The 25,986-nt window shown below is 39.4% G+C and overlaps 1 protein-coding gene across 2 annotated transcripts in view; it reads right to left on the bottom strand.

Moving 5' to 3' along the window:
- Window positions 1-17,977, bottom strand: part of henmt1 (HEN methyltransferase 1) — a 28,054-nt gene extending 10,077 nt beyond the window's left edge. For both annotated transcript variants that reach the window (XM_061975499.2, XM_061975500.2), the window contains exons 1-5: window positions 17,839-17,977; window positions 17,584-17,696; window positions 6,787-6,921; window positions 6,525-6,707; window positions 1,958-2,138 (exon numbers count right to left, since the gene is read on the bottom strand). In XM_061975499.2, coding sequence (XP_061831483.2) covers window positions 1,958-2,138; window positions 6,525-6,707; window positions 6,787-6,921; window positions 17,584-17,696; window positions 17,839-17,913 — 687 coding nt within the window. In that variant the 5' untranslated portion in view covers window positions 17,914-17,977. The remainder of the gene's footprint in view (window positions 1-1,957; window positions 2,139-6,524; window positions 6,708-6,786; window positions 6,922-17,583; window positions 17,697-17,838) is intronic.
- Between the last annotated feature and the right edge of the window lie 8,009 nt (window positions 17,978-25,986).

Raw genomic sequence — 25,986 nt, 5'->3', positions numbered from 1 at the left:
TGAGAGACTAGTCAGGATAGAGGGAAAGATGAATGCAGCAATTTACAGAGACATCCTGGATGAAAACCAACGCTTGGGATGTCGTTGTGGCTTGTGCAGCCCTTTGAGACACTTGTGATTTAGGGCTATATAAATAAACATTGATTGATTGATTGGGCTTCTCATCCAACCTGATGGAGCTTGAGAGGTGCTGAAAAGAGGAATGGGTGAAACTGCCCAAAGACAGGTGTGCCAAGCGTGTGGCATCGTATTCAAAAAGTACTTGAGGCTGTAATTTATGCCAAAAGTGCATCAACAAAGTATTGAGCAAAGACTGTGAATAATAATGTAACGTGATTTTTTGTTTTGTCTTTAATAAATTTGCAAAATATTAGGGTTTCCATTAAGGCTGAAACGACGCGTCGACGTCATCGGTTACGTAAATACGTCGACGCCGTTTTTGTGCGTCGGCGCGTCGCATATTTACGTCACACTACTGTCATGGCGGAGCGCAAAGCAGACGATGCGAGCGAGGGGGAAAAAAGCACGCCAAAAGTGTGGGAGTATTTCAATAAACGGCCTAATAATGTTGTTGTATGCACACTGTGTCGAGCGGAAATGGCCTATCATAGCAGCACAACGGCTATGAACGAACATTTGAAAAGAAAACCCCCGACAGCGTTCTTGCCATCACCATCAACAAGTCAATCGTCCGCGTGCGTATACGTTGTCATTATTACACAAAAACATGAATGTGTCATTTGCATCTGCGTTGTAAATTCATAAACTAAAGCACCGTTTGCTCTGAGAGGCGCGTTTGGCGTGCCTGTTCAGTGTTTACAAAGACGCGCTCCTCTTTAACGCTGTGGAGAGGCGGCGGTGGCGGCGAGCGAGCGCCGAGGCGGGGCGCGCCGGGAGCGACGCCGCAAGAGACAGGGGACGACGAGCGAGCGAGCAAGAGGAGCTGAAAAGCGAGGAAAGAAAGAGAAAAGAGTTGGAAGAGAAAAGACTTTGTGTAAAATTAAAAGATTGTAAACCTGGCAAAGCCGTCTGGCGTTCAGTCTGTCGGTCCTGAAAGAACCCCACGGCACAAGACGTGTCACAAACGCTAACGTTAATTAGTTGTGCAAATACCTTTTACAACATTAACAGTTACATATACTATGTACAAACCAACAATTAACTTTCACTTTAATCATACTATCATTGTTGTGTTATTAAGCAAAATAAGCAATACTTTTACTTTTGTTGAAATGTTTACACTGTACACTTTTTTGTATTGGATGTTTAGCTTTATTTTTGCACATTTTAGCAAATAAGCAATACTTTTACTTTTGTTGAAATGTTTACACTTGTTACAGAATATTTCCGTTTTGCACTTTTTTGTATTGGATGTTTATCTTTATTTTTGCACATTTTAAAGCAAAATAAGCAATACTTTTACTTTTGAAATGCTTATACTATTCCAGAATATTAAGATTTGCACTGGATGTTTACTTTTATATTTGCACATTAAAAAGCAAATATGCTACTTTTAATTTTGTTAAATGTTAAAAGTTTTAAATGTTTACATTGTTACAGAATATTTTGTCATGTTGTTGTCAATGTTGACTGAGTGGCCATACTTTTTTTTTTGTAAATAAAAGCCATGCCTTTTGAAAAAACTGGCCTACATTTATTTTTTCCTCTTCATTTTAAATAAAAAAAATAATCGGTAAAAGGAAAAATAATCTATAGATTAATCGAAAAAAAATCATCTATAGATTAACCGATTAATCGGAAAAAAATAATCGATAGAAAAATAATCGTTAGCTGCAGCCCTAGTTTCCATACTCTGAGTTTTCACTTTACCTGCTTTCTGGAATATTATTAGGATATTATGAGTTCATTGGTGAACAATACAACATGACAACATTGTAACTTTGAAAGCAAACAAATGTAATGGACATTCTCAGCAGGATTTAGTCAATATACTCACCAGTGTGTACGGAAAACGATTGTTGGCATCATCACCAGACATGTGACCGTCTCTGCCCACGAGCCTATGAAACACACCGATTTGGGAGCAGAAGCCGACGCTTTCGTCTCGCCCCGGAGGTGCTTCTCCTACACCGGTGAACTCCACCTTGAAGCTGTACTCCAAACATGTTTTCAAAGCCCTGGAAACAAATAGAGAGTTCAGCAAAGGTCTTGCCTTTGTTTTTCATACAGACTACTTATTAAATGCATTAAGACTAGAGATGTCTGATAATGGCTTTTTTGCCGATATCCGATATTGTCCAACTCTTAATTACTGATTCCGATATCAAGCGATACCGATATACAGTATTTAGTCAGCCACCAATTGTGCAAGTTCTCCCACTTAAAATGATGAGGTCTATAATTTTCATCATAGGTACACTTCAACTGTGAGAGACAGAATGTGAAAAAAAAATCCAGGAATTCACATTGTAGGAATTTTAAAGAAGGGACGGCGTGGCGCAGTGGAAGAATGGCCATGCGCGACCCGAGGGTCACTGGTTCAATCCCCACCTAGTACCAACCTCGTCATGTCCGTTGTGTCCTGAGCAAGACACTTCACCCTTGCTCCTGATGGGTGCTGGTTAGCGCCTTGCATGGCAGCTCCCGCCATCAGTGTGTGAATGTGTGTGTGAATGGGTAAATGTGGAAGTAGTGTCAAAGCGCTTTGAGTACCTTAAAGGTAGAAAAGCGCTATACAAGTACAACCCATTTATCATTTATTATTTGTAAATTATGGTGGAAAATAAGTATTTGGTCAATAACAAAAATTCAACTCAATACTTTGTAATATAACCTTTGTTGGCAATAACAGAGGTCAAACGATTACTAAAGGTCTTTACCAGGTTTGCACACACAGTAGCTGGTATTTTGGTCCATTCCTCCATGCAGATCTTCTCGAGAGCAGTGATGTTTTGGGGCTGTCGCCGAGCAACACGGACTTTCAACTCCCTCCACAGATTTTCTATGGGGTTGAGGTCTGGAGACTGGCTAGGCCACTCCAGGACTTTCAAATGCTTCTTACGGAGCCACTCCTTCGTTGCCCGGGCGGTGTGTTTGGGATCATTGTCATGCTGGAAGACCCAGCCACGTTTCATCTTCAAAGCTCTCACTGATGGAAGGAGGTTTTGGCTCAAAATCTCACGATACATGGCCCCATTCATTCTTTCCTTAACACGGATCAGTTGGCCTGTCCCCTTAGCAGAAAAACAGCCCCAAAGCATGATGTTTCCACCCCCATGCTTCACAGTAGGTATGGTGTTCTTGGGATGCAACTCAGTATTCTTCTTCCTCCAAACACGACGAGTTGAGTTTATACCAAAAAGTTCTATTTTGGTTTCATCTGACCACATGACATTCTCCCAATCCTCTGCTGTATCATCCATGTGCTCTCTGGCAAACTTCAGATGGGCCTGGACATGCACTGGCTTAAGCAGGGGGACACGTCTGGCACTGCAGGATTTGATTCCCTGTCGGCGTAGTGTGTTACTGATGGTAACCTTTGTTACTTTGGTCCCAGCTCTCTGCAGGTCATTCACCAGGTCCCCCTGTGTGGTTCTGGGATTTTTGCTCACCGTTCTCATGATCATTTTGACCCCACGGGATGAGATCTTGCGTGGATCCCCAGATCGAGGGAGATTATCAGTGGTCTTGTATGTCTACCATTTTCTGATAATTGCTCCCACAGTTGATTTGTTCACACCAAGCTGCTTGCCTATTGTAGATTCACTCTTCACAGTCTGGTGCAGGTCTACAATTCTTTTCCTGGTGTCCTTCGACAGCTCTTTGGTCTTGGCCAGACTGGAGTTTGGAGTCTGACTGTTTGAGGCTGTGTCTTTTATACAGATAACCAGTTCAAACAGGTGCCATTAATACAGGTAACGAGTGGAGGACAGAAGAGCTTCTTAAAGAAGAAGTTACAGGTCTGTGAGAGCCAGAGATCTTCCTTGTTTGAAGTGACCAAATACTTATTTTCCACCATAATTTACAAATAAATTCTTTAAAATTCCTACAATGTGAATTCCTGGATTTTTTTTCACATTCTGTCTCTCACAGTTGAAGTGTACCTATGATGAAAATTACAAACCTCTGTCATCATTTTAAGTGGGAGAACTTGCACAATTGGTGGCTGACTAAATACTTTTTTGCCCCACTGTATACAGTGGTAACACACTATTATGCCTAATTTTGTTGTGATGCCCCGCTGGATGCATTAAACAATGTAACAAGGTTTTCCAAAATAAAGCAACTCAAGTTATGGAAAAAACTGCCATAATAATAATAATAATAATAATTTATAATCCGAAAAAATTGTCATTTTTAAATGATTCTGCCATGATTTTATCAGTCCGGCCCACGTGGGAATAGATTTTCCTCCATGCGACCCCTGAGCTAAAATGAGTTTGACACCCCTGGATTACCATATTTTTCGGACTATAAGTCGCAGTTTTTTTCATAGTTTGGCCGGGGGTGCGACTTATACTCAGGAGCGACTTATGTGTGAAATTATTAACACATTAGCGTAAAATATCAAATAATATTATTGATCTCATTCACGTAAGAGACTAGACGTATAAGATTTCATGGGATTTAGCGATTAGGAGTGACAGATTGTTTGGTAAACGTATAGCATGTTCTACAGGTAAAAGCCAGTAAATTAGAATATTTTGAAAAACTTGATTTATTTCAGTAATTGCATTCAAAAGGTGTAACTTGTACATTATATTTATTCATTGCACACAGACTGATGCATTCAAATGTTTATTTCATTTAATTTTGATGATTTGAAGTGGCAACAAATGAAAATCCAAAATTCCGTGTGTCACAAAATTAGAATATTACTTAAGGCTAATACAAAAAAGGGATTTTTTAGAAATGTTGGCCAACTGAAAAGTATGAAAATGAAAAATATGAGCATGTACAATACTCAATACTTGGTTGGAGCTCCTTTTGCCTCAATTACTGCGTTAATGCGGCGTGGCATGGAGTCGATGAGTTTCTGGCACTGCTCAGGTGTTATGAGAGCCCAGGTTGCTCTGATAGTGGCCTTCAACTCTTCTGCGTTTTTGGGTCTGGCATTCTGCATCTTCCTTTTCACAATACCCCACAGATTTTCTATGGGGCTAAGGTCAGGGGAGTTGGCGGGCCAATTTAGAACAGAAATACCATGGTCCGTAAACCAGGCACGGGTAGATTTTGCGCTGTGTGCAGGCGCCAAGTCCTGTTGGAACTTGAAATCTCCATCTCCATAGAGCAGGTCAGCAGCAGGAAGCATGAAGTGCTCTAAAACTTGCTGGTAGACGGCTGCGTTGACCCTGGATCTCAGGAAACAGAGTGGACCGACACCAGCAGATGACATGGCACCCCAAACCATCACTGATGGTGGAAACTTTACACTAGACTTCAGGCAACGTGGATCCTGTGCCTCTCCTGTCTTCCTCCAGACTCTGGGACCTCGATTTCCAAAGGAAATGCAAAATTTGCTTTCGTCAGAAAACATGACTTTGGACCACTCAGCAGCAGTCCAGCTGGTGTCGGTCCACTCTGTTTCCTGAGATCCAGGGTCAACGCAGCCGTCTACCAGCAAGTTTTAGAGTACTTCATGCTTCCTGCTGCTGACCTGCTCTATGGAGATGGAGATTTCAAGTTCCAACAGGACTTGGCGCCTGCACACAGCGCAAAATCTACCCGTGCCTGGTTTACGGACCATGGTATTTCTGTTCTAAATTGGCCCTCCAACTCCCCTGACCTTAGCCCCATAGAAAATCTGTGGGGTATTGTGAAAAGGAAGATGCAGAATGCCAGACCCAAAAACGCAGAAGAGTTGAAGGCCACTATCAGAGCAACCTGGGCGCTCATAACACCTGAGCAGTGCCAGAAACTCATCGACTCCATGCCACGCCGCATTAACGCAGTAATTGAGGCAAAAGGAGCTCCAACCAAGTATTGAGTATTGTACATGCTCATATTTTTCATTTTCATACTTTTCAGTTGGCCAACATTTCTAAAAATCCCTTTTTTGTATTAGCCTTACACAATATTCTAATTTTGTGACACACGGAATTTTGGATTTTCATTTGTTGCCACTTCAAATCATCAAAATTAAATGAAATAAACATTTGAATGCATCAGTCTGTGTGCAATGAATAAATATAATGTACAAGTTACACCTTTTGAATGCAATTACTGAAATAAATCAAGTTTTTCAAAATATTCTAATTTACTGGCTTTTACCTGTATATGTTATAGTTATTTGAATGACTCTTACCATAATATGTTACGTTAACATACCAGTTGGTTATTTATGCCTCATATAACGTACACTTATTCAGCCTGTTGTTCACTATTCTTTATTTATTTTAAATTGCCTTTCAAATGTCTATTCTTGGTGTTGGCTTTTATCAAATACATTTCCCCCAAAAAATGCGACTTATACTCCAGTGCGACTTATATGTTTTTTTCCTTCTCTATTATGCATTTTCAGCAGGTGCGACTTATACTACGAAAAATACGGTAAAACTACACACCAGGACTGGAACTCCGCTCTGGTCCACTCAAACTTGTGGTCGCTGTTTCTGAATCCTGACATTCTGGGGAAAAGCGGGTTGAACTCGGAATTGGGGGTACTGATGATCACGGTCTGCGGCGCCATATATCCAAAGACCACCGCCGAAAAGGGGTCCAAGTCATCAAGAGGCAGATGTTCTATGCTGTAGTCACAGATGGATAACAACGATCAGTAAGATGTTTTGTTAACAGGAAAAATGAATACCCCAAAAAGCCACTCACACTTCGATACAGGTCACCAGGTCAAATCCTCTGAGTCGGGCGTCTTTTTGCGTTACGGAGCCCTGGTAGAGCTGTACACACAGCTGATTAAAGCTTGGCTGGAGATAATCAGTAGATAACGGAGCTAATCCGTGCCTGTGGGAGGTCACATTAGTGGCTTGAAAGTATATTGTAAACTCACAAGTAAGGCTAGGCAATACAACAATATCAATATATATCGTGATAGACATGTAATTGATATCGATAAAATATATGTTTGAACTACGGCTGGGCGATATGGCCTTTTTTTAATATCTCAATATTTTTAGGCCATGGCACGATACACCATATATATCTCCATATTAGCCTTGAATGAACACTTGATGCATATAATCACAGCAGTATGATGACTCTATGTGTCTACATTAAAACATTCTTCTTCATACTGCATTAATATATGCGACTTTTAAACTTTCATGCGGAGAGGGAAATCACAACTAAAAGTGTATTTATTAAACAGTTATTAAAGGGGAACATTATCACAATTTCAGAATGGTTAAAACCGTTAAAAATCAGTTCCCAGTGGCTTATTATATTTTTAGAAGTTTTTTTCAAAATTTTACCCATCACGCAATTTCCCTAAAAAAAGCTTCAAAGTGCCTGATTTTAACCATCGTTATATACACCCGTCCATTTTCCTGTGACGTCACATAGTGAAGCCAACACAAACAAACATGGCGCATAGAACAGCAAGCTATAGCGACATTAGCTCGGATTCAGATTCGGATTTCAGCGGTTTAAGCGATTCAACAGATTACGCATGTATTGAAACGGATGGTTGTAGTGTGGAGGCAGGTAGCGAAAACCAAATTGAAGAAGAAACTGAAGCTATTGAGCCATATCGGTTTGAACCGTATGCAAGCGAAACCGACGAAAGCGACACGGGAGAAAGCGAGGACGAATTTGGCGATCGCCTTCTAACCAACGATTGGTATGTGTTTGTTTGGCATTAAAGGAAACTAACAACTATGAACTAGGTTTACAGCATATGAAATACATTTGGCAACAACATGCACTTTGAGAGTGCAGACAGCCCAATTTTCATCAATTAATATATTCTGTAGACATACCCTCATCCGCGCTCTTTTCCCGAAAGCTGATCTGTCCAGTTTTGGAGTTGATGTCAGCAGGCCAGGGAAGCTAGGGTCCATAGGGGGTTTAGCTCGCTCGTCTGCGGGAACAAACTGCCGCCATTGCTTGCCGTGCTACCGAGGTCCTTTGTCCCTGAATTGCTCACACACACCGGCAGATTCAATGGGGGTCTGGCGGCAGATTTCTTTGACTTTATGGTTGGAAATGCATCTGCTTTGAGTGTCGCAGGATATCCACACATTCTTGCCATCTCTGTCGTAGCATAGCTTTCGTCGGTAAAGTGTGCGGAACAAACGTCCAATTTCTTGCCACTTTGGCATCTTTGGGCCACTGGTGCAACTTGAATCCGTCCCTGTTGGTGTTGTTACACCCTCCGACAACACACCGACGAGGCATGATGTCTCCAAGGTACGGAAAACAGTCGAAAAAACGGAAAATAACAGAGCTGATTTGACTCGGTGTTTGAGAAAATGTGACGTCATCGCTCCGAGAGCGAATATTAGAAAGGCGTTTAATTCGCCAAAATTCACCCATTTAGAGTTCGGAAATCGGTTAAAAAAATATATGGTCTTTTTTCTGCAACATCAAGGTATATATTGACACTTACATAGGTCTGGTGATAATGTTCCCCTTTAAAGCCCCACTTAAAAACGTTCAGTTTTGCTTAATTTTGGCGGCGCCTGTGGACCAATGCGGTAGAGTTTTGCCAGAATAAAGACCATATTTCCCATGAGGACCAGCGCATGGCGTCAAACTGACAATAATACCACAAAGATTCAGTATTACCGATCTTTCCACAGTAGGTACCTACATGTTTTACTCAAACTTGATATTCACGGTTTGCAGTCATCAAATTGCTTTTTTCTTTATACAGTACTTTTGAGTTTGTTGCCTGGCTGGTCGTGTCAGTTTGGAACTGCGGATTATTTATTGCTACCACGCAAATTTACGATAGCCAACATTAGCATTAGCATTTTGATTTGAGCATGGAAAGTCACATACAGGTTTAGCAGGAACAGAGCCTAGGTAACATTGGCTGATAATCCCTCATCTCAGTGACTGAAAGCTGGGCCAATGTTGATCCTCGGTTGTCCAGCCTTCCTTTTTCTTTTTGTCTTCTCACACAAAACTTTTAATTTCTTTGGTCGTTATGCAGCTTCTGCCATGATAGCAGTAATTGCAGGTAGGCGTTCCTCTTTCCACTTAAAGTTTGCATCGACTTTTGTCTTTTTAACGAATGGGGCAAGGGGGAGTGATGTATGCCGTAAACTAAGTTTTTTGTTTGGCAGGGTTCCTGCCACCCTCCTCAAAGTTGCTTAGTGCAGGCCATGACAGAGGTGTCATTCAACTAGCTGTAAGTTGATGCATCACCCCAAAAGTTATGCAAAATAGTTTAACTTAGTGATGCTTTAAAAGAAAAAAGGTATTTCAAATTGATTAATGCATTTATTCTTCAAGCCTGTGAAAACGACCGTAATTTTGACACTACTATCGACGAGGTCTATCTGTGTTGGCCCTGCGATGAGGCGACTTGTCCATGGGTGTACCCCGTCGTCCGCCCAAATGCAGCAGGGATAGGCTTCAGCGACCCCCTGTGACCCCGAGAGGGACAAGCGGTAGTAAATGGATGGAGTCTTCGAATCTCCCTTTGGACATCTCTGTGTGGAGTTTGCATTTACTTCGGCTTCCTCCCCATTCCAAAAATATACACGTTAGGTTCATTGGAGTCTTAATTGTTAATAGTGTCATGACATCACACCCCGGGTCATACCTTTTATATTGATTTACCTATGTTCTGTTGGATTCTTCTTGTATTCCTTTCCTTTTTAAGCGCTCCTTCCTTTTTTCCATTTCTTATCTAGCTCCACCACTACTCTGGCCTGAGCGCTGTCTCGCTCACCCGTCCCTGATTTGAAATCTATGCACACCTGTTATAGGTTGCCAATCAGGCTTCTTTATATGCCAGCCTGCCATGCAAACAGAACATTTACCCACATTTGATGTATGCAATGCCCATAAGGGTATTCTAGTAAAATATGCAGAGATAAGATGTGTCGGTATCAAAATATTTACTTGAAATACATTTTTGGCAGCAGCAAAGTGGTCGTTTGGGTAGATTTTAGCTGTGTAAAAGATATTTCAACAAGTAAACAGTACAATAGGTACTTGATTTTGATATATGTCATTCTCATAAGGGTATTCTAATCAAATATGCGTGTGTAAATATGCGATCAAAATATTACGTTGAATCACGTTTTGTCAAGCATTATTACTTTTAATGAAAATTTTACATTAATGAATACATCCAAACACTTTATAAATATTTATTATCTGCACGAAGAAATAACAGTTACAATTGTATGTATCTTCCAAACAATAGGTTTTATCACATCTTTTTTCCAAGTGTCAAAAAGTCTGGATTTTTTGTTAGTGTCAAAAAGTCGTGATTTTTTCTAAATGTCAAAAAGTCAGGATTTTTCCTAAGTGTCAAAAAGTCGGGATTTTTTTTTCTACATTTCAAAAAGTCGGGATTTTTTTTCTACATTTCAAAAAGTCGGGATTTTTTTCTTCGTTTAAAAAAGTCTGGATTTTTTCTAAGTGTCAAAAAATCTGGATTTTTTCTAAATCTCAGAAAATTGGGATTTTTTTGTAAGTGTCAAAAAGTCGGGATTTTTTGTAAGTGTCAAAAAGTCGGGATTTTTTCTAAATGTCAAAAAGTCAGGATTTTTCCTAAGTGTCAAAAAGTCGGGATTTTTTTTCTACATTTCAAAAAGTCTGGATTTTTTTCTTCGTTTACAAAAGTCTGGATTTTTTCTAAGTGTCAAAAAATCTGGATTTTTTCTAAATCTCAGAAAATTGGGATTTTTTGTAAGTGTCAAAAAGTCGGGATTTTTTGTAAGTGTCAAAAAGTCGAGATTTTTTCGAAATGTCAAAAAGTCGGGATTTTTCTTAAGTGTCAAAAAGTCGGGATTTTTTTTCTACATTTCAAAAAGTCTGGATTTTTTTCTACGTTTAAAAAAGTCTGGATTTTTTCTAAGTGTCAAAAAATCTGGATTTTTTCTAAATCTCAGAAAATTGGGATTTTTTCTAAGTGTCAAAAAGTCAGGATTTTTCCTAAGTGTCAAAAAGTCGGGATTTGTTTTCTACATTTCAAAAAGTCTGGATTTTTTTCTTCGTTTAAAAAAGTCTGGATTTTTTTTAAGTGTCAAAAAATCTGGATTTTTTCTAAATCTCAGAAAATTGGGATTTTTTGTAAGTGTCAAAAAGTCGGGATTTTTTGTAAGTGTCAAAAAGTCGAGATTTTTTCGAAATGTCAAAAAGTCGGGATTTTTCTTAAGTGTCAAAAAGTCGGGATTTTTTTTTCTACATTTCAAAAAGTCTGGATTTTTTTCTACGTTTAAAAAAGTCTGGATTTTTTCTAAGTGTCAAAAAATCTGGATTTTTTCTAAATCTCAGAAAATTGGGATTTTTTCTAAGTGTCAAAAAGTCAGGATTTTTCCTAAGTGTCAAAAAGTCGGGATTTTTTTTCTACATTTCAAAAAGTCTGGATTTTTTTCTACGTTTAAAAAAGTCTGGATTTTTTCTAAGTGTCAAAAAATCTGGATTTTTTCTAAATCTCAGAAAATTGGGATTTTTTCTAAGTGTCAAAAAGTCAGGATTTTTCCTAAGTGTCAAAAAGTCGGGATTTTTTTTCTACATTTCAAAAAGTCTGGATTTTTTTCTTCGTTTAAAAAAGTCTGGATTTTTTCTAAGTGTCAAAAAATCTGGATTTTTTTCTAAATCTCAGAAAATTGGGATATTTTGTAAGTGTCAAAAGTCGGGATTTTTTGTAAGTGTCAAAAAGTCGAGATTTTTTCGAAATGTCAAAAAGTCGGGATTTTTCTTAAGTGTCAAAAAGTCGGGATTTTTTTTTCTACATTTCAAAAAGTCTGGATTTTTTTCTACGTTTAAAAAAGTCTGGATTTTTTTCTAAGTGTCAAAAAATCTGGATTTTTTCTAAATCTCAGAAAATTGGGATTTTTTCTAAGTGTCAAAAAGTCAGGATTTTTCTCAGTCTCAGAAAGTTGGGATTTCTTTTAAGTGTCAAAAAAATCTGGATTTCTTTTCTACGTTTCAAAAAGTCAGGATTTTTTCTCTGTCTCAGAAAGTTGGGATTTCTTTAAAGTGTAAAAAAAAATCTGGATTTCTTTTAAGGATTTTTTTTCTATGTTTCAAAAAGTCTGGATTTTTTTTAAGTGTCAAAAAATTTGGATTTTTTTTCTAAGTGTCAAAAAGTCGGGATTTTTTTATAAGTGTCAAAAAAACGATATTTTTTTCTACGTTTCAAAAAGTCTGGAGAAGTTGGGTGGGGGGGGTTGCGTTTTGTCAAAAAGAAGGGATCTTTTCTAAGTATAAAAAAAATCAGGATTTTTTTTGGCCCTGACGGCACACCAGTGGTATAAGATAAAGTAAAAAATGCAGTACCTCGTAAAATGTAAAGAAAAATGGTCATAAAGTTAAATATTGTTGACTGATGTCAGCAAATGAACAGCAAACACTTCCTGAAGCCTTTAACTGGTATCTGTGGAATTAAAATAACCTTCGCACGAAATTCGAATGAATCGAGGTGCACTTGTCGTGTCGCGTTCAAGTGCTACAACTTCTTCTAGTGTTGCGTTCAAGTGCTTTTGATTGTTTGATTAAAACTTGTATTAGTAGATTGCACAGTACAGAACATATTCCGTACAATTGACCACTAAATGGTAACACCCCAATAACTTTTTCAACTTGGTTAAGTCGGTGTCCAAGTAAATCAATTCATGGTTCAACCTACTTCTTTTAATGTTGCGTTCAAGTGCTGCAACTTACTTCTTTTAGTGTTGCGTTCAAGTGCTGCAACTTCTTTTAGTGTTGCGTTCAAGTGCTGCAACTTACTTCTTTCAGTGTTGCGTTCAAGTGCTGCAACTTACTTCTTTCAGTGTCGCGTTCAAGTGCTGCACCTTACTTCTTTCAGTGTCGCGTTCAAGTGCTGCAACTTCTTTCAGTGTTGCGTTCAAGTGCTGCAACTTACTTCCTTCAGTGTTGCGTTCAAGTGCTGCAACTTACTTCTTTCAGTGTTGCGTTCAAGTGCTGCAACTTACTTCTTTCAGTGTTGCGTTCAAGTGCTGCAACTTACTTCTTTCAGTGTTGCGTTCAAGTGCTGCAATTTACTTCTTTTAGTGTTGCGTTCAAGTGCTGCAACTTCTTTTAGTGTTGCGTGCAAGTGCTTCAACTTACTTATTGTACTGTTGCGTTCAAGTGCTTCAACTTATTTCTTTTAGTGTTGCATTCAAGTGCTTCAATTTCTTTTAGTGTTGCGTTCAAGTGCTTCAACTTACTTCTTGTAGTGTTGCGTTCAAGTGATTCAAATTACTTCTTTTAGTGTTACGTTCAAGTGCTTCAACTTACTTCTTTTAGTGTTGCATTCAAGTGCTGCAACTTACTTCTTTTAGTGTTGCGTTCAAGTGCTGCAACTTTTAGTGTTGCAACTTACTTTTGGTGTTGCGTTCAATTGCTTCAACTTACTTCTTGTAGTGTTACGTTCAAGTGCTTCAACTTACTTCTTTTAGTGTTGCGTTCAAGTGCTTCAACTTACCGGGTACTTCTTTTAGTGTTGCGTTCAAGTGCTGCAACTTAATTCTTTTAGTGTTGCGTTCAAGTGCTTCAACTTACTTCTTTTAGTGTTGCGTTCAAGTGCTGCAACTTCTTGTAGTGTTGCGTTCAAGTGCTTCAACTTCTTTTAGTGTTGCGTTCAAGTGCTTCAACTTACTCCTTGTAGTGTTGCGTTCAAGTGCTGCAACTTAATTCTTTTAGTGTTGCGTTCAAGTGCTGCAACTTACTTTTAGTGTTGCGTTCAAGTGCTGCAACTTACTTCTTTTAGTGTTGCGTTCAAGTGCTGCAACTTTTAGTGTTGCATTCAAGTGCTGCAACTTCTTTTGGTGTTGCGTTCAATTGCTTCAACTTACTTCTTGTAGTGTTACGTTCAAGTGCTTCAACTTACTTCTTTTAGTGTTGCATTCAAGTGCTTCAACTTACTTCTTTTAGTGTTGCGTTCAAGTGCTGCAACTTAATTCTTTTAGTGTTGGGTTCAAGTGCTGCAACTTAATTATTTTAGTGTTGCGTTCAAGTGCTGCAACTTACTTCTTTTAGTGTTGCGTTCAAGTGCTGCAACTTCTTTTAGTGTTGCGTTCAAGTGCTGCAACTTACTTCTTTTAGTGTTGCGTTCAAGTGCTGCAACTTACTTCTTTCAGTGTTGCGTTCAAGTGCTGCAACTTTTAGTGTTGTGTTCAAGTGCTTCAACTTAAATCTTTTAGTGTTGCGTTCAAGTGCTGCAACTTCTTTCAGTGTTGCGTTCAAGTGCTGCAACTTACTTCTTTCAGTGTTGCGTTCCAAGTGCTGCAACTTACTTCTTTCAGTGTTGCGTTCAAGTGCTGCAACTTACTTCTTTCAGTGTTGCGTTCAAGTGCTGCAATTTACTTCTTTTAGTGTTGCGTTCAAGTGCTGCAACTTACTTCTTTCAGTGTTGCGTTCAAGTGCTGCAACTTACTTCTTTCAGTGTTGCGTTCAAGTGCTGCAACTTCTTTCAGTGTTGCGTTCAAGTGCTGCAACTTACTTCTTTCAGTGTTGCGTTCAAGTGCTGCAATTTACTTCTTTTAGTGTTGCGTGCAAGTGCTTCAACTTACTTCTTATACTGTTGCGTTCAAGTGCTTCAACTTACTTCTTGTACTGTTGCGTTCAAGTGCTTCAACTTATTTCTTTTAGTGTTGCATTCAAGTGCTTCAACTTCTTTTAGTGTTGCGTTCAAGTGCTTCAACTTACTTCTTGTAGTGTTGCGTTCAAGTGATTCAACTTACTTCTTTTAGTGTTGCGTTCAAGTGCTGCAACTTACTTCTTTTGGTGTTGCGTTCAATTGCTTCAACTTACTTCTTGTAGTGTTGCGTTCAAGTGCTTCAACTTACTTCTTTTAGTGTTGCGTTCAAGTGCTGCAACTTTTAGTGTTGCATTCAAGTGCTGCAACTTACTTCTTTTGGTGTTGCGTTCAATTGCTTCAACTTACTTCTTGTAGTGTTACGTTCAAGTGCTTCAACTTCTTTTAGTGTTGCATTCAAGTGCTTCAACTTCTTTTAGTGTTGCGTTCCAGTGCTGCAACTTAATTATTTTAGTGTTGCGTCCAAGTGATTCAACTTACTTCTTTTAGTGTTGCATTCAAGTGCTTCAACTTACTTCTTTTAGTGTTGCGTTCAAGTGCTTCAACTTACTTCTTTTAGTGTTGCGTTCAAGTGCTGCAACTTACTTCTTTTAGTGTTGCGTTCAAGTGCTGCAACTTTTAGTGTTGCATTCAAGTGCTGCAACTTACTTTTGGTGTTGCGTTCAATTGCTTCAACTTACTTCTTGTAGTGTTACGTTCAAGTGCTTCAACTTACTTCTTTTAGTGTTGCATTCAAGTTCTTCAACTTCTTTTAGTGTTGCGTTCAAGTGCTGCAACTTAATTCTTTTAGTGTTGCGTTCAAGTGCTGCAACTTCTTTTAGTGTTGCGTTCAAGTGCTGCAACTTTTAGTGTTGCATTCAAGTGCTGCAACTTACTTCTTTTGGTGTTGCGTTCAATTGCTTCAACTTACTTCTTGTAGTGTTACGTTGAAGTGCTTCAACTTACTTCTTTTAGTGTTGCATTCAAGTGCTTCAACTTCTTTTAGTGTTGCGTTCAAGTGCTGCAACTTACTTCTTTTAGTGTTGCGTTCAAGTGCTGCAACTTCTTTTAGTGTTGCGTTCAAGTGCTGCAACTTTTAGTGTTGCATTCAAGTGCTGCAACTTACTTCTTTTGGTGTTGCGTTCAATTGCTTCAACTTACTTCTTTCAGTGTTGCGTTCAAGTGCTGCAACTTTTAGTGTTGCATTCAAGTGCTGCAACTTACTTCTTTTAGTGTTGCATTCAAGTGCTGCAACTTACTTCTTTTGGTGTTGCATTCAAGTGCTGCAACTTACTTCTCTTGGTGTTACGTTCAAGTGCTTCAACTTACTTCTTTTAGTGTTGCATTCAAGTGCTTCAACTTATTTCTTTTAGTGTTGCGTTCAAGTGCTGCAACTTAATTCTTTTAGTGTTGCATTCAAGTGCTGCAACTTAATTATTTTAGTGTTGCGTTCAAGTGCTGCAACTTACTTTTAGTGTTGCGTTCAAGTGCTGCAACTTTTAGTGTTGCATTCAAGTGCTGCAACTTACTTCTTTTGGTGTTGCGTTCAATTGCTTCAACTTACTTCTTGTAGTGTTACGTTCAAGTGCTTCAACTTACTTCTTTTAGTGTTGCATTCAAGTGCTTCAACTTACTTCTTTTAGTGTTGCGTTCAAGTGCTGCAACTTCTTTTAGTGTTGCGTTCAAGTGCTGCAACTTCTTTCAGTGTTGCGTTCAAGAGCTGCAACTTAATTCTTTTAGTGTTGCGTTCAAGTGCTGCAACTTACTTCTTTTAGTGTTGCGTTCAAGTGCTTCAACTTACTTATTTTAGTGTTGCGTTCAAGTGCTGCAACTTACTTCTTGTAGTGTTGCGTTCAAGTGCTTCAACTTACTTCTTGTAATGTTGCGTTCAAGTGCTTCAACTTACTTCTTGTAGTGTTGCGTTCAAGTGCTTCAACTTACTTCTTGTAGTGTTGCGTTCAAGTGCTTCAACTTACTTCTTTCAGTGTTGCGTTCAAGTGCTTCAACTTCTTTCAGTGTTGCGTTCAAGTGCTTCAACTTCTTTTAGTGTTGCGTTCAAGTGCTTCAACTTACTTCTTGTAGTGTTGCGTTCAAGTGATTCAACTTACTTCTTTTAATGTTGCGTTCAAGTGCTGCAACTTACTTCTTTTAGTGTTGCGTTCAAGTGATTCAACTTCTTTTAGTGTTACGTTCAAGTGCTTCAACTTACTTCTTTTAGTGTTGCGTTCAAGTGCTGCAACTTACTTCTTTTAGTGTTGCGTTCAAGTGCTGCAACTTTTAGTGTTGCAACTTACTTTTGGTGTTGCGTTCAATTGCTTCAACTTACTTCTTTTAGTGTTGCATTCAAGTGCTTCAACTTACTTCTTTTAGTGTTGCGTTCAAGTACTGCAACTTCTTTCAGTGTTGCGTTCAAGTGCTGCAACTTACTTCTTTCAGCGTTGCGTTCAAGTGCTGCAACTTACTTCTTTCAGTGTTGCGTTCAAGTGCTGCAATTTACTTCTTTTAGTGTTGCGTTCAAGTGCTGCAACTTACTTCTTTTAGTGTTGCGTTCAAGTGCTGCAACTTTTAGTGTTGCAACTTACTTTTGGTGTTGCGTTCAATTGCTTCAACTTACTTCTTGTAGTGTTACGTTCAAGTGCTTCAACTTACTTCTTTTAGTGTTGCGTTCAAGTGCTTCAACTTACTTCTTTTGGTGTTGCGTTCAATTGCTTCAACTTCTTGTAGTGTTACGTTCAAGTGCTTCAACTTACTTATTTTAGTGTTGCATTCAAGTGCTTCAACTTACTTCTTTTAGTGTTGCGTTCAAGTGCTTCAACTTACTTCTTTTAGTGTTGCGTTCAAGTGCTTCAACTTACTTCTTTTAGTGTTGCGTTCAAGTGCTTCAACTTACTTCTTTTAGTGTTGTGTTCAAGTGCTGCAACTTACTTCTTTAAGTGTTGCGTTCAAGTGCGTCTACTTACTTCTTTCTCGTCAACTTGGCGCCATTGATGTCAACCCCGACCAACAAGTCAATTTCACGACGGAACTTGAGCTGGCGAAGAAGGCCGCACTCGCCGCAGCCTAAATCCGCCACCTGACAAAACGAACATTGGACATGTTTTCGCGTGTAAATTCGACACAAAGGGAACAAGTTTAGGCGCCAGCTCGCCGTGTTCGACGTCCATTAGCAGCAGCTGGTAGCTTAATTAGGCTCGTGACTGTACAACAAACTTTACCTTTTTGGGTTTGTTCTTCATGACAAAGTCAACGACAAACTGATGTCTCTGTAGGTGAAGCGACGGGTTAAACATGGCGATGCTGGCGTTTTGAGGGTTTTAGGCGTTGTTTAAGGTAAATACTGTGTAGGTGTGTAGCTCCTCCTAGCATGGGGGCGCTTCCATCCAACTGTCGATAGTGTCGATATCACGGTTGGCGTTAATATCGGATTGATACTCGCGTGATAAAAATCGATATTTTTCAGTATGTGTTTTTCTTTTTTTGGTTTTCCATCCGGTTATATGTTTGTATGGTTTACCAACCAAAAAGGTGAGTTAGTCCCTGGACAATGATACACCTCCACTAAACAGCTGGTGAGGCATAAATACTTTTTGCATCCTGGACAATATTCATGACACGTTTGTGCTTTGTTTTAAAAATGTGCTATTTGGATTTACACTCTATGAAAAACATTTTTTTTAAGGAATTTTACCTTTGCAACCTCATTGTGCTCATTGGCTAAGTCAGTGTTTTTCAACCTTTTCTGAGCCAAGGCACATTTTTTTCATTGAAAAAAAAAACTGCGAAGGTACACCACCAGCAGAAATCATTAAAAAAACAAAACTCAGTTGACAGTAAAAAGTCGTTGTCGCAATTGTTGGATATGACTTTAAATCATAACCAAGCATGCATCACTATAGCTCTTGTCTCTAAGTAGGTGTACTGCAGGGGTGGGCAATTAATTTTTACCGGGGACCGCATGAGCAACCCGAGTACTGTTGGAGGGCCACACCGACAATATTTAAATTAAATTTTGCTCAATATTATTTTTGATATACCGTAAGATAAATAATAATAATGATAATAATAATAATTAAAGCTGCAAGCAGCATTGGTCGGGCCCGCATATTTGGCAGGTGCTAGTCCTAAGTGTCCCAATACTTTTGTCAAGTTTTAGTCCCAAGTGTCCCAATACTTTAGTCTACTTTTAGTGCGAAGTGTCCCAATACTTTTGTCCAGTATTCGTCGTAAGTGTCCCAATACTTTTGTCCAGTTTTATTCCTAAGTGTCCCAATACTTTTGTCCAGTGGTAATCCGAAGTGTCCCAATACTTATGTCAAGTTGTAGTCAAGTGTCCCAATACTTTTGTCAAGTTTTAGTCCCAAGTGGCCCAATACTTTTGTCAAGTTGTAGTCCTAAGTGTCCCAATACTTTTGTCCAGTTTTAGTCCGACAAACACGCTCAGAGGAGATAGATTTTGAAGGAAGGTGACCGGTTTTTACAAAAAAAAAATTTTGAAGGGGGAATAGCAAACTTCCTGTTGATTTTTGCTGGGGGTTGTCAATTTATGAAATGTAGGTCTAAGTGAGACCTACATAGAGGTTTTTGTTTCATGTCTCTCCGACCTTCCCAGTGGGAGTTACAGGCAGTTTTGTCATTTTTTTCTTCCGAGGAGCAGTTTTTTCTCCGTTTTATTCAAAAATTGCTGTAGAGCGCAATTTTTAAATTTGGGGTTAGGTTTTTTTATTAGATCGCAATTTTTGCCAGTCCTGATATGTGCGTTCAGTTCGGTGAGTTTTGAAGCATGTTAAGGGGGTCAAATTACAGCTCAAAGAGGCAAAAGTGACTGTTTTTAGTACTTTTTTGTCTTGAAGGGGGAATTGCCAACTTCCTGTTGATTTTAGCCCGAGGATGTACAATTATGAGAACTAGGTCTAAGTCAGACCTACATAGAGGATTTTGTTTCATGTTTTTCCGACCTTCCTAGTGGGAGTTACAGGCAGTCTAGTTGTTTTTTTTCCTAGGGGGCGCTAGAGCGCAATTTTGAGTTTTGAGGTTTGGTTTTTTGATAAAAAGTTTTGCCGTATATTACTGATGTGTGTGTAAAATTTGGTGAGTTTTGAAGCATGTTAAGGGGGTCAAAGTAGAGCGCAAAGCTGCGGAAGAATAATAATAATAATAATAATAAAACCTTAGAAATTCAATAGGTCCTTATGTCCCATTGCATAAGGACTCCCTGTGGGAGTCCTTTTGCAATGGGCCATTGCGGGCCCTAATAATGAATAATAATAATAATAATTTCATTTAACCTAACTTAACTTTATACACAAGCAGATTGCTTTTGATGGTTTTATTTTTAACACTGTCTTACACTACACTTCCTGATGTATAATAATACAATGCAAAAATGTCCATTTCTGCACAGGGTTAATTCCTGTCACTTTATCCTGCATTTTCCAACATTTTTCCCCGTCAGATTTGAACAACCATCTGTTGTTAAAAATCATTTTTAATCATATTTATTTTATATAGTTTTTTATATTGGTTTTATAATTTTTTTATTTTTTTTTATTCAGTCATTGGTGGAGCTAAGGATAATATTTTAATATTGTTTTTAATATTGTTGTGCAGCTTTTTGGAAACATTTTGTTGTTTAAATGTGCTATATAAATAAAGTGGATTGGATTGGATTGTCACACCTGCCAGCTTGTCCCATTTCAGTCCTAACATGTCCAAACACGCATTTACCTATGTGAACAAGTCATTACCTGTGGTTGTCCCTTTTAATTGACTGCATGGCTGCCAGCTCCTCCGTGATTTGAAAGTCTGTAAGAAGATGAGCAGCTGGGCGGTGTCACGTACATCACAGCTCTCATCCAAAGCCAGCGAAAAACAGTCAAAAGTCTCCGGGCATTATCAGCACAACAGAGTCCAATAAGCAGGGCCGGCCCGTGGCATAGGCCGTACAGGCAAATGCTAAGGGCGCCGTCCATCAGGGGGCGCCACGCCAGTGCCACAAATGTTGGAGGAAAAGAAAAAAAAAAAGAAAAAAAAGTTGGCACTATTATTTCTAAATGCAAAAAATAATCCCAGGTTAATTAAAATGCAAAGTAAAACCTATTTAATAGAAATATTATTTGTTACAACATCACGACTCTTATTTTGAAAGCGCAGGCGCGATGGAGCGGCACTTTTATTGTGAAGACAGGAACTGTGCAGTCAGTCTTTAGGCTTTTGACGGGATGTACGGTTGAAATAAAAAAATGGTCTATTTTCCTTCACACTTTTGATTGATTGATTGGAACTTTTATTAGTAGATTGCACAGTACAGTATATATTCCGTACAATTGACCACTAAATGGTAACACCCCAATAAGTTTTTCAACTTGTTTAAGTCAGGTCATGTGACCCCTGGCTCTGTTTGATTGGTCCAACGTCACCAGTGACTGCATCTGATTGGTGGAACGGAGTGAACGTCACCAGTGACTGTATTTGTTGAAACGCAGGCACTATGAAGGTCTGTCTGACAGACCAAAACAAACAAAGCGTGCATTAACAGATCGATAAAAATTAGTAGCGAGCTGAATGTAGATAAAAGTAGCGGAGTAAAAGTAGCGTTTCTTCTCTATAAATATACTCAAGTAAAAGTAAAAGTATGTTGCATTAAAACTACTCTTAGAAGTACAATTTATCCCAAAAGTTACTCAAGTAGATGTAACGGAGTAAATGTAGCGCGTTACTACCCACCTCTGCTCCCACCTTACATTCCTCAGGGACATTTGTATTAGATCTTTTAAGCAGGTGTTTTTATTTACATTGTTATTGCCTTCTGGTTAGCTAATGTTTGCCCTGCAGGTAATAGTCACTTTTCCACCCCTTTATATATTAGGTATAGTTGTAAGTAAAAAAAAAAAAGGTCAAAGACAAAGCTATTCGGTTTCTTGTGAGTATATACACTTCACTGCCGATGTGGGGGGGCGCCACCTAAAATCTTGCCTAGGGCGCCAGATTGGTTAGGGCCGGGGCCTGCCAATAAGCACTCCTTAATAAACTCTCCGTCAAAAAACGCCTTACTTTTTCTGTCGATTTTGTGAGAAATGACGAAACTTGTCCTGACGGCTGCATCTCTGGGGGTGTGAAATGTGGCAAAAAGTCCTTGTTGGGTTTGCAGTTTCACCATCAACGCATCAGCCTCCCTTGCGCGCGCTTCATCAGACAAATTCCGGTATTTTTCCTCGTGCTTCGTCGTGTAGTGGCGATTCAAATGATATTCTTTAAACACAGCAAGCTGTGTACCACAAAGTAAGCACACCTTTAATTTCTGTAAAGAAATACTTGGCAGTCCATGTCTTGTTGGAAACACGCCATTCGTCATCAACTTTTCTCTTTTTAGCGTCTCATCACTTGTCGCTGTGCACCTTCACTCACAGGTTACACCCGGGCCTACGCCCATAAATAACACTTTTCAAAATAAAAGCAGCCCAATAGTATTGCGCGCATGACATAGATGTTTTTTAAACTTTATTTTGTCATTTGTGTTTGCGCTGTTCAATTCACTCACGCGCATACGTCCACACGGAAGTAGTATAAAACAAAAGCAGCACCGTTGTATTGCACACTCGACATAGATACTTTTTAAAATTTATTTTGTAAATTAGGATTGGCCTCACGCGGGCCGGACAGGGACGCACAAAGGGCCGCAGAATGCCCAGGTCTGGTGTACTGTCACCACCTGTCACATCACACTGTGACTTATTTTTTAGTTTTTTTGGTGTTTTCCTGTGTGTAGTGTTTTAGTTTTTAGTATTTTGGCGTTGTCATGTATGGATGTACTTTGTGGACGCCGTCTGCTCCACACGCTGTAAGTCTTTGCTGTCGTCCAGCATTCTGTTTTTGTTTACTTCTCAGCCAGTTCAGTTTTAGTTTGGTTCTGCTTAGCCCTCCGTAAGCTTCAATGCCTTTTTGTTTATTTTTGGTTTAAGCATTAGACACCTTTTTACCTGCACGCTTTCTCCCGCTGTTTCCTGTAGCAGTTTCATGTCTTCCTTTGAGTGATATTTCCCGCATCTACTTTGTTTTAGCAATCAAGAATATATCAGTTGTTTTTATCCTTCTTTGTGGGGACATTGTTGATTGTCATGTCATGTTCGGATGTACTTTGCGGACGCCGTCTCTGCTCCACAGTAAGTCTTTGCTGTCGTCCAGCATTCTGTTTTTGTTTACTTTGTAGCCAGTTCAGTTTTAGTTTTGTTCTGCGTAGCCTTCCCTAAGCTTCAATGCCTTTTCTTAGGGGCAATCACCTTTTGTTTATTTTTGGTTTAAGCATTAGACACTTTTTTACCTGCACCCTGCCTTCCGCTGTTTCCGACATCTACAAAGCAATTAGCTACCTGCTGCCACCTACTGATATGGAAGAGTATTACACGGTTACTCTGCCGAGCTCTAGACAGCACACACAATAATTGCTGGTTTGCAAACAATATTTTTAACCCAATTAGGTGAAGTTACATAATTTCCCACAGCACATCAAACAATATCTCACGGTACACTAGTGGTTGAAAAACACTGGGCTAAGTTTTATATTCATAAATGTAAGTTTCTCAATACCCGACCTGTTTTTTTGTGCCTTTAAAAAAAGAATTAGAACTCTAGGTTAAAACACTATCTCTACCTCCACAACCAAAAAGCTTAAAACGATGATGCTGTGCTCCAAATATAAATTATTTACTGAACTTGTGTAAGCCTATGGCTTTGCACTTTGTTATATATATATATATATATATATATATATATATATATATATATATATATATATATATATATATATATATATATATATATATATATATATATATGTATATATATATATATATATATATATATATATATATATATATATATATATATATATGTATATATATATATATATATATATATATATATATATATATATATATATATATATATATATATATTTATATATATTTGGTATTCTATTTATTTACTTTATTGAGTTTACAACCCCCTGGCAATGTTTTGTACTGTTTTTGTAATTGTGATTATCATTATTTCGCAATTGTTTGTAAATGTTGCAATCTATAAATAAAGGTTTATAAAATAAAAAATAAAAATAAAAAAAGCATTGATACTTTTTGGAGGTTTTTTTCCTTCTTTTTTAAAAAAAAAACTTTAATTCATATAAGCAGCTGTAATCATTGTTGATTTAGGTTGCACATTAGAGTAGCAGGAAAAAGAATGGAGTTATACGTTTTCATAAAAATGTCATCATAATGATATTATATGATAAATGGGTCCAAAAAGTATTTGATAAAGTTGTTATTAAATACTTTTTGGTCCCATTTGCTTTTAAAAAAATAAATCCAAGTATTGTGAGTGTATCTTACCTTTCTGTGTTTGTCTTAAAGTCCAGTTTGGATAAGTATTTCATCTTGGATACAGTATATAATCCTCCATATTGGCAGACACATTCATTGCATTCCAAGCATTAAAACAATATTTTTGCATCTGACAAAAAACACCCACAAACGCTGGCTTACTCTAGTAAAAATGCCATGATTGTTATGAATACGGTTTAAAAAAAAAAAAGGCTGGCTTCCGCCCCCACTCCTCCCCATGTGGCGAGTCAGAGTACTGCAGAGGCGTTGAACTGCAAGTTGACAATATATCGCCCCCTACCTTGAGGCAGAGGTACTTGCTGTCTCATGGCCTGCCTTTTCCGCGATGGCAACAAGCACGCGACCCCTGGCACGCACACGCTCAATACACTTTGTGTGTAGCCGTGGAGGCACCACCTGTGTCTGCCTCAGGAGGCACCACCTGTGAGTGCCTCTGGAGGCACCGCCTGTGTCTGCCTCTGGAGGCACCACCTGTGAGTGCCTCTGGAGGGACCTCCTGTGTCTGCCTCGGGAGGCACCGCCTGTGTCTGCCTCGGGAGGCACCGCCTGTGTCTGCCTCTGGAGGCACCGCCTGTGTCTGCCTCTGGAGGCACCACCTGTGTCTGCCTCGGGAGGTACCACCTGTGTCTGGCTCGGGAGGCACCACCTGTGTCTGGCTCAGGAGGCACCACCTGTCTGCCAAGCTTCCTCGTCTCTGGCAAGCCAAGCTTCCTCGTCTCTGGCTCGCCATCCCACTGCGACGCCAGCTTCATCGACTCCGGAGGCCCGTCCCACGGCTTCGCCAGCGTCTCCAGCATCGTCGCCTCTGCGACCTCCAGCTGGCCTGACTCACGGGCGGCCATCAGGCGCCGGCATGCGGCCCTCTCGTCGGCCACGAATGTGTCCGTTCCTTGGGCGACCGCCACGCCACTTGCGGCTGCGTTGAACTCGCCGTCGCCACCTGACTCTTCCCCGCTGGTTGCAGGGACACTTGGCCTAGCGGCCCACCGCCTTGTCCTCCTTCCGCCCTCCCGTGACTTTGGACTTTTTTTTTCTTTCAAGAACGTCTGGTATCCGTTATCGGAAGGGTGGCTACAGTCAGGCTTGTCACTGACAGTTTGGTTATGTTTTGGTTTTTGTCCTCTGTGTTTGTGTTTTATTTCCTGTCAGCGCTCTTATTTTGGTTCCTTTTCCTGCACGTCTCCCTGAGCGCTTGTTTGCCTCACCTGTACCAGATTGGCAGTCTGGCACACCTGGTGGCAATTGCCAATCAGGCTACTATTGATACCTGCCTCGCCCTCCAGTCAGGGCTAGAGTATTTTATGCTTTGGACTGTTTGCTGTCTCCAGTTCTCCCTGGTTCCTCGTCTCTTGTAACATGTTAGCTAATTCCTGTTCCTGTTTGCTGTATCCTGTCGCCTGGTTTGTGTTTTACCTGCATTTTTTGAACATTAAAACCACCTTTTCCTGCATCAAGCCTGCCATCTCTGCATCTCGCGGTTCGTCACAAACACTTCCTGACGGAATACTCCAGCCAAATACGAACCCCGCAGATATTTCTTGACAGGATTCTGGCCATACTTGCCAACCCTCCCGAATTTTCCGGGAGACTCCCGAAATTCAGCGCCTCTCCCAAAAACCTCCCGGGAGAAATATTCTCCCGAAAATCTCCCGATTTTCAGCCGGAGCTGGAGGCCACGCCCCCTCCAGCTCCATGCGGACCTGAGTGAGGACAGCCTTTTCTTTATGATGGGAGGACAACAGGGTGACAAGAACTAAATCATCCAGACTAGAGATAAATTATATTGTTATGTTTATCTTACCTAAAAATAAATATATTTATTAATTTAAAAAAATAGAAATAAAAATACATTTTTACTATATTTTGCTAAAAACATAAAAATTAATTGTTTTTTTATTTGTATTTTTTCTGACTCCTTATTACATCCAGCCATAGAATTATACATTAAAATAAACATATTTGAAATCATTA

This window comes from Nerophis lumbriciformis, linkage group LG14, assembly GCF_033978685.3.
Source record: "Nerophis lumbriciformis linkage group LG14, RoL_Nlum_v2.1, whole genome shotgun sequence".
Taxonomy (NCBI): domain Eukaryota; kingdom Metazoa; phylum Chordata; class Actinopteri; order Syngnathiformes; family Syngnathidae; genus Nerophis; species Nerophis lumbriciformis.
Note: the sequence above shows the minus strand (reverse complement) of the source record. Positions and strands in the feature narration are given on the sequence as shown.